Consider the following 16,211-nt stretch of genomic DNA (forward strand, 5'->3'; position numbering starts at 1 on the left):
AAGCATTGTTTGAAATTTAAACCAGGCAGTTTGACCCTGAGTGGTCAAGGCATTGCCCTGAGAAATGAGTCAGCAAATGGCTGTCACTTATTTTGTTCAGCTGAAATGTGCTGAATGTGTGTAGACGTTCTTTCTGTCTGCAAAGAACAGGGCCCTATGTAGCAATACATGTAGCTTCCAGTACATTCAAATGTGTCACACTGCGGTCCCGACTGACAATCTTAAATTAGTTGTCAGCATAATTTTTAGCACACGGAGGATTATTTAGCAAATGTAGCCCAATCGTGGAATCACATCCAATGTTGGACACTGTGTTTTGAGCTTTTCAAGCACGGGCTGGTTGGGTGCGGGTTGGTACATTGCCCGTTGTGAACAGCGGCTGGGACATGGCCTTTGGGACGTATGGCCTACATACCTAGCATCACACTGACACTGAAATTAATATACCACATTACTTATTCGTGTTATAGGCAAAATGTCTTTTTGGCTTGACGGTAGCATCCTGTTAGTGGCGATACCACTCTAGACCTGCCACCATTGTGTGAAGCAGTATTCATTGAGCTTATAAACTCGGCAACTCGCACAGTTGAGTTTAGTTTTAACGACACCGTGTATGCCCAAATAGATTGTGTTGTCATGTCATTTGTGTGTACTGGAAGCTACATATATTAATACACAGGACCCTGTTCTTTGCATACAAAGAACATGTACACACATTGCGCCTGTTTCAGCTAAACAAAATAAGTGATAGCCATTTGCTGGCTCATTCCTCAGGGCAATGTATTGACCATCCAGGGCAATGTATTGACCATCCAGGGTCAAGCTCCCTGGTTCAAATTTCAAACAATGCTTGGCAGTTAACTGTCGGTCACCATCACTGAGGCATTCTCCATGGCAGTGTCTCTACCAATCAGAGTCCACTTGCCAAGCAGTCAGCATTGTCTTCTCATATAGTATAAATTGTTGCTTTCCTACTATATTGGTATTCTTGCAAGTGTCCTGATGAGTGCATGTCCCTTTTTTCAGCAATACTTATCAGATTTTTAAAAGGCTTCAGGTTAAAAATGTTAAATCAATCTATTCTAACTTTTTAAATTATGCGGGCCTTCTCTGAGTATTTGCGAATTGAGAGGAGGCCTCTTGGATCTAATAATGGTATAAAATGTAAGAGTCCTGACTGGTTCCTTACTTGGTGTTTGAAGTAATGAACCCTCAGGAGCAGCATTGATTGGCCCACTGCAACTGTGGATTATCAAGCTGTAGTGCACATGTGTACACTTTGAAGCTGGAGAGCCTCTTCCACATCAGTTGTGAACATTGAGCATATCGCCACGACTGGCACTTTGAAATCCGCTCCAAAATAGTTACAGAATACAGACTTGGAGCAATGCCAGATGCATCTTAAATCTTTGAGCTAACAATTGGAGAAAATTTGCCAAGTGTTTTGTTAATTTCTTGTTTTATGAGAGGTTTTTGTTTAACATTTCTCTTGACAACAACATTTCAAAATCATGTACTTTTTCTGAGCCCTACTGTGAAATACACTTATCTTTCTCCTATTGCGCATGTAGTGTGCCATCTTCTCACCAAGCAGGTACAATTCTGAACAGGCTTTAAGCAACAGTTGCACAGGCTATGTGTGTATATTTGGGTATGATGGGGATTGTGGGGGGGGCGGGGTGGGGTGGTGGTGTGCAGCTTCTTGTAATACACTTGCTTTTTTTCTTTTGCCTGTAACTCGCTTTCACTTGAGCTTTATTTCCTGTTCTGTACCGAGAACTCTGAGGAAGAACCTAAGTCCTAGCACCATGTCTCAACCAATGTACTGCTTTAGTGGAACACTGATTCCTGCCCTTTGTCCCCAATTGGAGCATGGAGTTTTTGTTTTCCAAACAGAGTCCTGGAAACTATGCTTAGCTGGCATTCTTCAAAAATATGCCTGATTTTGAAAGCGTTGCATTTAAATTGTGGTTACAATTCGTGCATTGCATTTTTGTCTGCTTTTTCTGCTCCTTCCAAGATCTTGGGATCACTTTCACCTTGGAGGATGGAGACAAAACCTCACAAGCTCCAACATTGATTGCCTTCAGTCAACAACTAAGAAATTTACGTGAAAAGATTATTCACTAACTTTGGGTGTTGTGTATACTTCCTTTCTCTCTCTCTCCCTCTCTCTCCTGTCATTGAAGGTTTACCCACTTGACATTTCATGGCTTCAATCATGTTGCAAACCGATATATAACACACTATGTTGATATATCAACACGTCATGCCACTTAATTCACACAATCCATATGAAATGCAAGTTTCAACATGACTGACATTTTTTTCAGCAACTTCCTTGTATTAACAAAATATTTTCATTCAGGGCTTCACTGAAAAGCTCAAAATGCAGCTTTTATATTTCGACAATTACACTAACCTTAACTTTCAAATGCTTGGGTGGTGACCTGCAATTTAATTTCCTTTGATCAACAAAAAGAAGTTTGAACTTGCAGAGAAAAGGCATAATTGCAAACAGGTGAGGAGGAGGTGCTGGGATTTTATTATTGGAAAAATGAAAGATGTTTCAGAAGTAGAAACATTGTGGGCGTTGCAAGTGAAGAAGCTTTTCCTTTTTTGTTTGAACAAATTTTTGATGTGCTTTTGTTTTTGATTAATGATGGCTAAGATCTCAACTTTAAAATAAGTACACAGTCCAAAGCTTGCTGCTTTCTTCAGATGTATTTCTGACTTGGTGTGTGTTGGGAGGGAATCAATATCCAGTATTCAAATCAACATTAAGTACAGTGCACATAGTTTGTTGAACCATGACAAATATGGTTAATGTTCACTTTTGCCACAATCCGTTTTTAATGTGATTCATTTTAATTTTTATGGTAAATATCTTTTGTTTTCCGAAGCATTTATTTAGAAGTTTTAAAATGCAGGCCTATATTGCTGCTGCTATTGAGTTATAGTGACAACTGAAGCTCTTAAATTTTTGTTTAAAATCTCCAGCAAGGTTTTTAGTTGACTTGTGCAGTCTGATTCAGATAAACATGTATCTGATCCAAGCATAAACTATGATTAAAGCATGAAATTGTAAGGTATCAAGCCATATCATATTCACCAGCATCTAGACTTCCTAATCCAGTAATGGCACTTGTCGACTCAATTCTGATGTAGGCATAAGACTTCTCAAATTATTCATTTTCCAATGGGGCAAGACTTCACGTCATCATCTACAGATTACCATCTATAGATTGCAATTTCTGCTTGATTTAAATTTGTTGACTTTATTTGGTTTGGTAGAAAAGCACCCCAAAGTGCTTTGTTGTGGCATAATCCAGAAATAATGGAATGCTGGGCATAAGGAGGAGATATTAAAGGTGAGAGCACAGGGATGGTTTGATGAGGGCCTCAAGAGGCAAGCGTGGTGTCGGGGTTGTTAGCCTCCCAATGTCTTCCTTGGTTCTGTGTCTGTTTATTTCTAATTGTGCATCTGTTTAATGCCTTAGGATATTTTTCTGTTAAAGGCACTTTATAAATGCAAGTTGTTGGTTGTTCTGTGAAACTTAGTGCGAGAGTGCAAGTGTTCTCTTAGAGAAGGAATGGTAAATTTGAAGGATTGAACTTGCAACACAAAAGCACATAAAATAGCAGTTACCAAGTCTACTGCTTCACTCCTTCCTTACTGAACAAGCCAGCTGTTCATCACGTCTGTCTCATCTAGTGCCAAAACATTAATTTACACCTTCACCACTTCATTCTTGCATGTTTCCAGTGCTCCCTTCGCCAGTATCCTTGCACTATCTTCCACAAATTGCACGTCATCCAGAATGCCACCATTCCCAGCCCCCGCCAGACTTTCACCTGCATGAATTCTCATCATCCTTGTCCTTCTCAAACTCTACTGGTTTCCTGGGCCCCCGAGATTCAAATTTAAGATCCTTGTCCTCCGCTCCAAATTCCTCTATAAGGCTTTCCCATTTCCTGTGTGTTCTCCTGCACGTTTTATTCCTTCAATGCCTGTTTGTTTCTGCTACGTCATTGGTGGTTTCTCCTTTAGTGTCCATGTTCCCACCTTCTGGAACTCTCTCTTAACTCCACCTTATCAGTGCTCTTCCTGTCTTCAAAGGTTCTGCTTCTGCTGTCTCCAGATCCATTTTCCTTTCTTCCTACTGCTTGAGGCCCACTTATTTTCCAATGTGCTATAAACCACTGAAATGTTTCTATATGTAATAAGTGCTATAGAAATGTAAGCTGGTGAAGGATGGAGTTCAGGGGAATGAGTGAGCTGTTGATTTCCTATCCTTAATAAAAACATTATGTAAGGAGCAGGAGTAGGCCATTCGGACTCTTGAGCCTTGTCCGCCTTTCAATAAGATAATGGCTGATCTGATCTTGGCTTCAACTCCACTTTCCTGCCTGCCTCCCAAAACCTTTGACTCCCTTGTAGATTTAAAAAGCTGCAACTCAGCCTTGAATATGTTCCATGACCCAACCTCCACTGCTCTTTAGGGTAGAGAATTCCAATTATTAATAACCCTCAGAGAAGAAATCCCTTCTGACCGCTTGCTTTATTGGGTGGCCCCTTAGTCTGAAATTGTGCCCTCTACTTCTAGATTCCCCCACAAGGAAAAACATTCTCTCAGAATCTACCCTATCAAGCCCCTTCCGGAATCTTGCATATTTCAATAAGATCACATCTTATTCTTCGAAACACCAGTGAGTATAGGCAAAAACTGCTTAGCCTTTCCTGATAAGACAGCCCCATCATCCTAGTAATCAACTTATGAACCTTCTCTGAATATCTTCCAACGCAAATATATCTCTCTTTAAGTAAGACCAAAACTGTACAAGGTACCCTAGGTGTGGTTTCACAAGTACCTTGTACAGTTGCAGCAAAGACTTCTCTCCTTGTATGTTTATGTATGGGAGCACCCAGATCTCTCTGTACCACAGCATTCTGTAGTTCCATTTAAAAAAAAAAAAATCTGCTTTTCTCCACCACCACCACGCCCGCCCCCCAAAGTGGACAAGCTCACAATTCCCCACGTTATACTCCATCTGCTAAAGTTTTCCCCACTCACTTAACTATCTGTATCCCTTTGCAGACTCTCTGCCCTTCTCACAACTTGCTTACTAACCTATCTTTGTATCATCAGCAACTTTGTCACTGTCTCTTCATTTAAGTCATTAGTATAGATTATAAATAGTTGAGGCTGCAGTGCTGATCCTTCTGGTGCTCTGCTAGTCATAGCTTGCTAATCTGAAAATGACCTATTTATCCTGATTCTTTATTTCCTGTTCGTTAGCCAATGTTCCATCTGTGCTAATTTATTACCCACAACACCATGAATCTATCTTGTGTCGTAATCCTTTACATGGCACCTTATCAAATGTCCATTGGAAATCCAAACACACTACAGCTACTGGTTCTCCATTACCTACTCTGCTTGTTACATCTTCAAAGAACTCTGAATAAATTTGTCTCCCACTTTCGTTCAGTCAAGCAAAGCCAACAGGGTTTTATGGTTTTATAAATGTCCAGCACTCCTTAATAATGGATCCTAGCATTTTCCCAGTAACAGATGTTCGGCTAACTGGCCTATAGGTTTCTGTTTTCTGTCTCTCCCCTTTCTTGAATAGGGGAATTACATTTGCAGTCTTCCAACCATTGGGACCTTTCCAAAATCTAGGGAATTTTGGAAGATCACAATGAATATAACTACTGTTTTTTTTAAGACCCAAGGATGCAGTCCATCAGATCCAGGGACCTGTCAGCCTTCCGTCCTATTAGGACTGAAGTAGTACCTTTTCTAGTACCTTTTCTCCAGTGATAGTGATTGCTTTAAGGTTCTCCCTTTTACCCCTTGATTTTCGACTATTTTCAATTGGATGCTTTTAGTGTCTTCCACTGTGATGACAGGTACAAAATGCTTGTTCAAAATCTCTGCCATTTCCGCGTTTCCCATTGATTTCCCTGTCTCACCCTCCAAGGGACCGGTGTTTGATTTAGTTGTTCTCTTCCTTTTTATATACTTGTAGAACCTCCATGGTCTGTTTTATCTCCCTTTTTTTTTTAAAGTCAACCTTTGCTGGTTTTTCTCTTCTGGCCCACCACGAATCTTCGCAACATTATTTGCCTTTCTTCCAATTTGACCTCCAACTAACTTAGTTGGCTGCCAATGGTTCATCCCTCTCGTAGTGTTTTTCTTTCTTAATGGGATTTACCTTTGTGAGAGCTACGAATATCTCCTTAAATGTGTGCCACTGCTTCTATACTGTCTTATCTTTAACCTATTTTCTGAGTCTACTTTAACCAGATCTGTCTTGGTATCTTTGTAGTTTAAGTTTAAGACATTAGTTTCAGACCCAAACTTCAAACTGTCCTTTCTGTTGCTTATTTACTGTAACCTGTTTGTGACAGTGTTGGGAGCTAATGCTAAAACTGTCCTCAAAATTAATCAAAATGAATCATTTAAAGACAAAATCTTTGTGCAATGGATTACAGCAGGACATTGCAGAATATGGGCTAGGAAACAATATTGTGTAATCTTTATGGTAAGAGCTATTTATATAGAGATGTGTGAATACCAGGATTCCCGGAACCATTGGCTAAAAGCCATATGTGTCCAGGCTTCTTTTGCCAAAAATGCAAAGCTACTGGCAAGCAATGGGTGTGAGAGGCTGCAGGAGATTGTATAGATCTTTGAGTAAAGCTTTCACTAAGACTACAGCCAGAATTTTCCAGTGCCACCAGCAGTGGGTTTCATGGTGGGTGGGAGCGGAAAATTCTGAGTGAAGCCAAAACTCGGATTCCCATCGGTGGAAAAACAAGTCGGAATTTTTCCCTTTCATGGTGGGATGATGATAAGTTGGCTTTCCTGCTGATCCATGTCGGGGACACCGTGTTAGTGTCTCATGAATAATCATTAAAAATGTAACTCGCCAGATTCACGCTCCCCCTCCCAATTACATGCCACGTCAGTGGCAAATTAGACTGGTCTCATTCACAACCAGATATATGGCGTGCCTCACTTTTAGTTTACACTTCGAGGTGGGCGCAACATTCAAGCTTAGCTGCAACAGCGCAGCTCCGGTTCCTCAGCAATGCCAGTGTTAGCCCACACTGGTAGGGCTGCTTACCGTGGTTGCTTCAGGTGTTGAGCTGGGCTGCTCACCGTCTTTGCTGCGCTACTCTGGCAGGACAGCATTGTGTGCTGCGAGTCTTGGGCAGCGCTGCACTCTAAATCAGAGACGAGCAAGGTAACCTGCGGGGATTGGGGGTGTGGGTGGAGTGGGAAGCTGGAGCCCAACATGGAACAATAGAGCACAAGGGGTGGATGGGAATCAATTTGCGTGAAGGAGAGGGGATGCACGTAAACTGTAGAGTACGAAAGGGGAGGGGTTAGTGTGGCACAAGAAGGAAGGGTTGAGCTGGGGGGGAAGGGAAATGGCTTTGTGAGCATTAATTTGAGGAGCCACAGAGCTCAGTCAAAGATGATCCTAGGCACTGGACTGATGCCAAGAGGTTGGGGTGAGACATTAAAGGCAGTCCTGGGGCTCTCTGGGCCATGTTACAAGGCTATGCATGGTGCACACTTTGCCCACTCCATGGAAGGGCAAGGTCTGTGTGCTCACTGGGGATCAAGCAAAACTTGATGTGCAGGGTGGTCAGAGGATCACAGTCGGTGGCGATGGGGGTGTGTGGCTTGGTACTGGGCTGGAGATGGGATGGTCGTGGTCAGGGGAGGCATCTGCAGCCTGAAAACGGGTAAAATGTGATCAAGGGAGGAAGACTTAAGACTCTCCTGGGGGTTGTGGTGGAGGTTGACCTCTGTGTGACCATGCACACAGCCTCAAGATGGGGAGGGGTGAGATCCACATGGGACATGGGGACTTCAGTAGTGATGGGTTCAGAGGGGAGGGCAGGAATGTCAACACTGACAGTGGGATCCAGGGTTACTGGGGGAGGTTGGAGAATCACCAGAGGGAGTTCTACCTGCACATCCTGAGGTTCCAGGAACATTGGTGGGTGGGTGGGTGGGGGGAGCCTGAGCTCTGACAGGAGGAGGGTTAAAGTTGGTCTCAAAGTAAAAATGCAGCACAACCTCGAAGTTATGACAGTTTAAAATCAAAACTGGAAAAGAATCTGCCCAGGAGGGGGGCTGAGGCAGTGTGGGAGGAGCCCATGGCTGGACTCGGGGACCCTAACAGAGGCACCCTCACACTGCTTAAAGTAACAACATGGAAGTGGAGTCTGAACTGATAATAACCTCTTCCTGAGTTCTGAGAAGGTGCATTTGGATCCGCAGATATTTGGAGCATTTTAACGTGAGACTGTAGGAGTCATTGGGTTCACAATGAAGTTGATCAATTTGGACATTAACAGAGAGGAATGTGAGAATGGAAACTCTTTCGAGTTACCAACAGTCACAGATTGCAACTTCTTTCGAGTACAATCACAGTTCTTGGTTTTCCGGGAGTGGGACATGAACCCACAACCCTCTGATTCAAAGGCGAGGGTGCTATGGACTGAGAAGATGCAGCCAATCATGGAGGGAGCACAGCTGCTGGATATCTGCAAGATGATCAATGACAGCCTCTATGGTGCTTGTTGCAATTGGCATGGCTAACGGGCCAAAGGGCATCCAGTCATTCCAAAAGTGCAGGTTAGGCATAACCATTATACCAGATCAGACATTGTGCATGAGGTAAGGTTGAAGATATCCTGGATGCACTAAAACCTCTTCCAAACTCTCTCAGATTAAGATGTCAAGCAGCTGGAATGGCATCTTGGTCACCTAGAACTGTGAGGTCACGCCTCAGCTGGGACGCTGGATCAGGGAGCAGCTCGCCTATGCACAATTCATGAGGTTTTAAGCAGAAGATCGGGTGTGAAAACCCAACCCGCCAATCAGTGGGAAACTTGCCGCTAATCCCGACTGCCACTTTTAAGTCTCTGCAGCCGAAAATTCCACTCTACAATTATGATTGGTTTGAATCTGTGAGGTGGACTTCAAACGTAAAACATGCATTTTCGAAGCGCATGCCTTCTCCAAAAGAACCCCGTTGTGGAATATTATAAGACATACGGTTAGCTTACAGAAGAGACAATGTATCTACGTATTATCAGAATTTCACACAAACTCATGAGGAGGTCAGTCATGACGTGCCATCTTGCTAGAAACTACTTGGCAGTCGGTCTGTTTTATTCCTTTTTTATTCTTCCCATTCCTTGCACACTAATGGGCTTAAATTTTCCAGCTTTATGAATGTTTTTGGAATACTTCACATTCAGTGAGGAAGTGAAAAGTGATGCAAGCTGGGTTATTTATGGTAACAATACGGATGTGTTTTGACTTCATTCTCTTTCTCCATCTAGTGTGTGTGAGGGTGCACGCATGTGAACTGTGGGTCAATAGAGTGGGAGGAATTACCAGGCGCACTTGCGATACTTTTCACAGTACAGGGTGATAGAAAATGTTTACTGTCTTCCATTTGTTGATTTTTGGTTCATTACCTTATTTATTTGAGGTCCATGTCTGCTTCTATTAAACTCAGCACCTTGAGTTTATATTTTGGAGCTTGTACTTTTAAGCGATAAATGAGAAATAATGATGCATGAAATCTTGAAGGTTCAGTTCTGGAGAACGTTTTCTGTTGGTAATGGGGGATTTCTGCCTTTACTATTATGATGTAACTGTGAGTAGCTTAAATGGATAGTGTATTTGAAAGGAAATATGGGGATGGAGCGCTTTCTGTTAAAGGTTTCTTTCACTTAAAAGTACAATTTTATATTTAATGTTGTAAGTATTTTCTGTATCCAATATAACTTTGATGGTTGACCATCCTGGGCAGCTGCTGCCAGCTGGGAATTTGGTCTAATCCAGTCAGTAGAATGCTTTCCAATGTCTGTTGTAGGGTTGTGCAACTTTAGGTTTGTGCACTATAAATGGTTTGTAAAAATGTGCTGAAATTTTGACTATCTTGCAGGGTCTGGGGCTGCAGCAGCTGGGCTTCTCCCTGGCCAGTGTATTCTGAAAGTAAATGGGAATAATGTCAGCAAAGAGAACTGCACTGAAGTACTTGAACACTTCAGTGCATACAGAAATAATCCACAGCATCTCCTGGTAAGTAGCAGTAACATTGCATGCAATCATGGGTTTTTGCTCTAACTAGGTGCTGATGAATTGGTCTAATCACTATGTCACTGTAAATAAATTAAAAAGAATATGTTTACAGTTCCTCTACACATAGCTAATCAGAGCAACTTGTCCTCTTTCCCCTGCTTTCTGCAGCTGCAGGTGAATTGCATTTTCAACTGTTTTTAATGTTCTGAAATAATCTAATAAACAGTGAAACTAAAGGCTATCTTGTGTTAGGGTTCTAAAGCAGTGTTCTATGTACTGCTGGAATCAGGGCTTGTTTCCTAAGTCTGTCATGGCAAATGTATATATTTGGTTCTACTTTTTAATCTGTTAAGGAGGTGTGGGAAATGCTCCATTTACTGCCCACACTGAACTGCCTTGAGAAGGTGGAGAGAACCACCTTGAATTACAGCAGTCCTCCTGATGATGTCTTCACAATGCTATTTGATATGTAATTTGCTCCAATAATGATTAATGAATTGTTAATTTATGGCCAATCAGGGTGGTAAATGACTTGGACTTGTGCACTTTATAGCGAAAAAGTGAAATAGCAAGCAGTGCAACTTGGATGCAGTGGTTCTAGTCATTACCTGAAGGTCAGAAGTGGGGCATTACCAAGAAACCACCTAATTTGTCGCTCATAATTTCCAAAGCCCTTGAGTGACTGAACAGTTATTGGCTAAGGATTGGGAGGTTTTCATTGGTTTGTCGTGCCAGGCAGGGAATCATTTTGGCTCTGCGATAGCTAAGAGGCTGTTGGAGGGGATGTGTTCCATTTGGTCAAATAAAGTCATACTTCTATAAAGTGCCACTGTTAACTCTGCATTTTGTCCTTTGCATTTTATATTACCAATACTGTTTCATAAATGTGCAATTGTAAATGAACACAAATGTATACAATTGTGCATGAATATAGTTGAAGGAATAAAACCTATTTAGCTTCCAGTAGTGAGAAATAACTTTGCATACTGTTGCAGTCTCTTTAGTACTTTTCATACAATAATGAATTTCCTTGTTTTGTTTGAAAGAGCATATGCTTGAAAGTGCAAATGATGTGAATGGACACATGTCAGTCTGTTTGGAGCAATAAGTAATATCTTTAATCATCAAAGCTGAAAGATTCTGTGTAGCACCGTCAGTCGAATTCTAGCCTAATGGCCCATGACTAAAATCACATAAAGACTCCCATTTATATAGCGCTTTCAACCATTGGACATTTCAAAGCCAATGAAGTAATTTTCAAGTGTAGACACTACTGTAATGTAGGAAGCACCAGTAACTAATGCTCAGCAAACTCCCACAAGCAGCAATGTGATAATGACCAGACCATTTTTGTATGTGATGTTGATTGAGGGATAAATATTGGCCAGAGCACTCGGGATAACACTTGTGCTCTCCTTTGAAATACTGCCATGGGATCTTTTGCATTCACCTAAGTAGGCAGGTGGGACCTCTGGTTTAATGTCTCAGCCAACAGATGGCACCTCCAACAGTGCAGTGCTCCTTCAGTACTGCATTGATCTTGACTTTTGAGCTCAAGCCCTGGAGTGAGACTTGAAAGGTCATGTGATGTGTTTCATAAAACATTAACCGATTCATATTGTTAAGCTAACAATTTTTGTTACCACACTATTTGCTTTAAGAAGTATATACTGGTGGTATTACACATGATACCATTTGCCTTTTTTATATCTCTTGCATGCTATTTATTTATGGCACCAGAACCAAAATTTGTTGGACCAGTAAGGCTGATATATTCATCTGTTTGCCTTTCTTACCGCCCCCCACCCCCAACCAACTCAAAAACAAAACTCTTGTTTTAAGAATCCTGTAAGTTGTATTTCTTTTTTTAAATTTATTTATTTTGGCATTCCTCTTCCTTCTCCTGTAAGTAGCGCTGGTTTGACTGAAAACTATTAAACAATTCTAAATTCTGATTTCTTAAACAGTTGTGTGAAAAGGTTCAACTCTAGTAAATGCCAGCAGTGTTAATCAAGAAATAAAACAAAACATTTTGTTTATTATTTTAAAACCTAGTTGGCTTGAACAAATTTGCAATGCCCGAGTCTAATGAAAAGTGTGAACAATCCTAATACGTTCTTTCTTTCTCTCATTTCTCAAGCAAACAAATTCCAGTCAGTGGATATACAGGACTGTTGATGATGTCGATGAGACAAAACAAAGTAAACTCAACACAGATTGTCTTTGCAGCATTTCTGATCTATCAATGCATGATAAGCTGTTAGATGTTTCAGCCAGTCAAACAAAAGCATTTGATCATATCAATGAGAGCAAACAAGAGGCAGGTATGTTGTGGTTAATTGCAAACGGAACTTGCCTGACCAAACTATTTTTTTCCAAGAAACTGTCAATGTGTTTTGTGTTAATTTGTATTTTAAGACATCCAGACCGCAGAGTTGAAAATTTAGTTAGGTTGGTTGGCCAATGTAATATGAGCTGAATAATTTCTGGTAAATTGCTTTAATCAGAAGTAGCATGAGTAGGACCACAAAGTTGAATGTGTTGAATAAAACTGGTTAAGGTAAAGTCTTGTTTTTAGTTCTATTTACACAACTGGCTTCAAACGTATTTGTTGGCCATGCCCTATAGAGGCCTATGCATCAAACTTGTGTACATTTATCAGATGAAAGTTCTGCTGCAATGCACTGATATTTTCTGACCAATGTCTAGGGAATGTAAACTTTTCATACACTGATCCATGAAGTGTGAATGGATCAGGCACCCTACCCTGGCAGTGGCTTTGACGGCCTGTCGAATTTTACAGCTGCTGTGCAAAGGAAGATGGTAAACCACTTCTGTTTTCAATTGTAAGCTGTGTTTATTTTATATGGGAACCAAGGCCATACCACGGTTACATGCAACTTGGGTTTCTTGCAACTGGCTGAAAGTGGCTGCCACTCAACAAAACTGACTGGGAGGTGAAGGCCCCTTTTCAGTGGGTTTTCCTGGCTGCCAATCTTGAGAATCCCGACAGTTTCACTGTGGGCTTGCACCCGACTGTGTGAGACTCGTGCTTTGGAAACAAATTGCATTAGCAAGATCCTGTAGATATATAAGAGCAGCTGACATTGCTGTTGGATTATAAATACAAATCTGGGACCAATAATTGATTTTCTTCCTGATGTAGAACAACACTCCCTGAACAGATTTTCAATTTATTTTGCCATTTAGAGAATTGTGGAGGTGGGCAGGGAGAGTGATGATCTCTCCTGATATGGAGTAAGATTCGTCCGTTTGGTATGAGGCAAACTATTGGAATCCTTGAATTAGGCCTCTTGGCAGGCAGATCATCTACCTGACTTGCAAGTTCTTCTGCCACTTTCACATCAATACATGTTCAAATCTAAACCACTTTAATTTTCTAAGAATCCTTAGAATTTTCTTTTCTAAACACATTGCTTCAAAAATATTTCATGCAGACAGAATTGGAGAAGGAGAATATGAACCCCATTGTTAGGAAAGCTCAGCTTCATTGCCATTGACTTCATTCATCAGCCACCCCTAGGTCAGTTATGTTGTGAATTAGTTGTGTAGCCATTTTCATCTTCAACATTCCTAATCTCCCAAAAATTACCTAATAATCGACAATATATTTAATAGAAATGGGAGTAGACCATTCAGTCCGCTGAACCTGTTGCACCATTCAGTTATATAATGGCTGACCTGTACTTAAACTCCAATTGCGCTACCTTACTCCATATTCTTATGTCATCATGTTCCATTACCCTTTGTTATCCTTACCTTGCAAGAATCTTATTAATCTTATTAACATTTGTCTTGAAAATTCTAATTTACCTATCATCCACAGCCTTTTGGGAAGTAGTTCTACATTTTCACCACTCTTCGTGGGAAAATGTGCTTCCTTGTTTCACTTCTAAATAACTTTGAATATTCAGATTCCCCCCACAACCCCCATTCTGAATGCTGCCACCCGATGCGATACTTTGTATCTATCAGTTAGCACCATTTCCATACTGCTCACTAATACCTTTTGAGACTGTACTAAAGCAGGCAACTAACTTGGTGCCAACTTCCAGTACTTAATGTCTTCACTTTAATTTTAGGTCATGTTTATCTCTATTCACCAACTTTGTTATGTACCATTGCCATAGCAAAGAGGAAGTCATTCTGATGCTTTGTTTCTAGCTCATGTATAAAATAGGTTTGGTTTGACATGCAAAATAGTAGCATCTCTGCTCTGTTCTTAACTGGCAGCCCAGCTAAGATGGGAGTTTCCAAGATAAATTGCCAACAGTTGTCGTATTGTGTCAAGTAATTAAACCTTCATATTTGTTTTAACTGCCCGATTTTCTATGGTGAAGTTTTTGTCATCTCAGATGATTTTTAGCAATGGAAATAAGGAATTGCCATATAAAGGGTCTATAGGTGAGGACAAGGGGTTAGAAAGCAGGCAACTTGTTTCATGCCTTACCACTTTTTAGGATGTTCCAAGAAATATTTTCTTTAATTTTCCTTGTGCTATAAATGTAACTATTATTCAAAAAGGAGGGAGATAGAAGTGGCAAACTACAGGCCAGTTAGCTTAACATCTGTTGTAGGGAAAATGTTAGAAGTTATTATTAAGGAAGTTATAGAAGGGCACTTGGATAAGCTCAAGGTCATCAAGCAGAGTCAACATGGTTTTGTCAAGGGAAATTGTATTTAACCAATTTATTGGAGTTCTTTGAAATAATATGTGCTGTGGATAAAGGGGAACCAGTGGATGGACTGTCCTTTGATTTCCAGAAGACATTTGATAAGGTGCCACATCAAAGGTTATTGAAGAAATTAAAAGCCCATGGTGCAGGGGGGTAACATATTGGCATGGATAGAAGATTGGCTGGCTAATAGGAAGCAGAGAATAGGCATAAATGGGTATTTTTCAGGTTGGCAAGATGGAACAAGTGTTGTGCCACAGGGATCAGTGCTGGGATCGCAACTGTATACAGTTTATATAAATGACTTGGTTGATGGGATGGCTGCTAAACCTGCTGAAGACATAAAGGTAGGTAGGAAAGAAAGTTGTGAAGAGGACATAAGGAGGCTACAAAAAGATATGGGTTAAGTGAGTGGATAAGGATCTGGCAAATGGAGTATCATGTGGAAAATGTGAAATTGTCCATTTTGGCAGGAAGAATAAAAGAGAAGCATATTAACTAAATGGTGAGAGATTACAGAGCTCTGAGGTGCAGAGGGATCTGCGTGTCCTAGTGCATGAATCACAAAAGGTAGTCTCAGCAAGTAATTAGGAAAACTATTAGAACGTTATTGAAAGGGAGCGATAAACACCCTCCAATTCCGCAGAGACCAAACGAGCCTCAAGCTTCTTAACACCAGTTTATTCAAGCATATGCAGGGGAGCTGCATCCATTCACAGAATGGCGTATGAGCTCTCTAATCAATTACATTCCATTACTTTATACCCTTGCAGACCATAGCTCGTTTGAATATACCAATCATTAATTGACATATTTCTTACTCTAATATCATTATCCAATTATATTCATTTACATATGATTAGGTTACCCTATGACGTTCAAGACACATACACATGATTATACTATCCAATCATATTCAGAACACGTATACGTGAGACTTGGCCCTTGCCCGACTCAGTAACTCATGCCTACTTGTGGTTTATCAAAGCATCTTCCTCGTCCATTGTTCAAGTCTTTTAACCCCTTCGCCCCCCCCCCCTTTCATTATAATTTATTGCAAGGGGAATTGAATACAAAAGTCCGGAGGTTTGGCTTCAGTTGTGCAGGGCACTAGTGAGATCACATCTGTGGCACTGTGTACAGTATTGGTCACTTTATTTAACGAAGGATGTAACTGTGTTGGAAGCTGTTCAGAGAAAGCTTACCAGGCTAATACCTGGAATGGGCAGATTATCTTATGTGGAAAGGTTTGACAAACTAGGCTTGTATCCGCTGGAGTTCAGAAGAGTAAGAGGTGACTTGATTGAAACATATAAGATCCTGAGGGGTCTTGACAGGGTGGATATAGGAGAATCTGGAACTAGGGGGTCAGGGTTCACAAATAAGGGGTCGC

At 41.0% G+C, this 16,211-nt stretch overlaps 1 protein-coding gene across 1 annotated transcript in view; it reads left to right on the forward strand.

Annotated features, from left to right (window-relative positions):
* Nucleotides 1-16,211, forward strand: part of prex1 (phosphatidylinositol-3,4,5-trisphosphate-dependent Rac exchange factor 1) — a 220,382-nt gene that overhangs the window by 148,768 nt on the left and 55,403 nt on the right. The window contains exons 20-21 of the mRNA XM_078555256.1: nucleotides 9,985-10,121; nucleotides 12,262-12,445. Of these exons, the coding sequence (XP_078411382.1) occupies nucleotides 9,985-10,121; nucleotides 12,262-12,445 (321 nt within the window). The remainder of the gene's footprint in view (nucleotides 1-9,984; nucleotides 10,122-12,261; nucleotides 12,446-16,211) is intronic.

The sequence above is a fragment of the Cetorhinus maximus genome, chromosome 13 (genome assembly GCF_964194155.1).
Source record: "Cetorhinus maximus chromosome 13, sCetMax3.hap1.1, whole genome shotgun sequence".
In the NCBI taxonomy this organism is placed as follows: domain Eukaryota; kingdom Metazoa; phylum Chordata; class Chondrichthyes; order Lamniformes; family Cetorhinidae; genus Cetorhinus; species Cetorhinus maximus.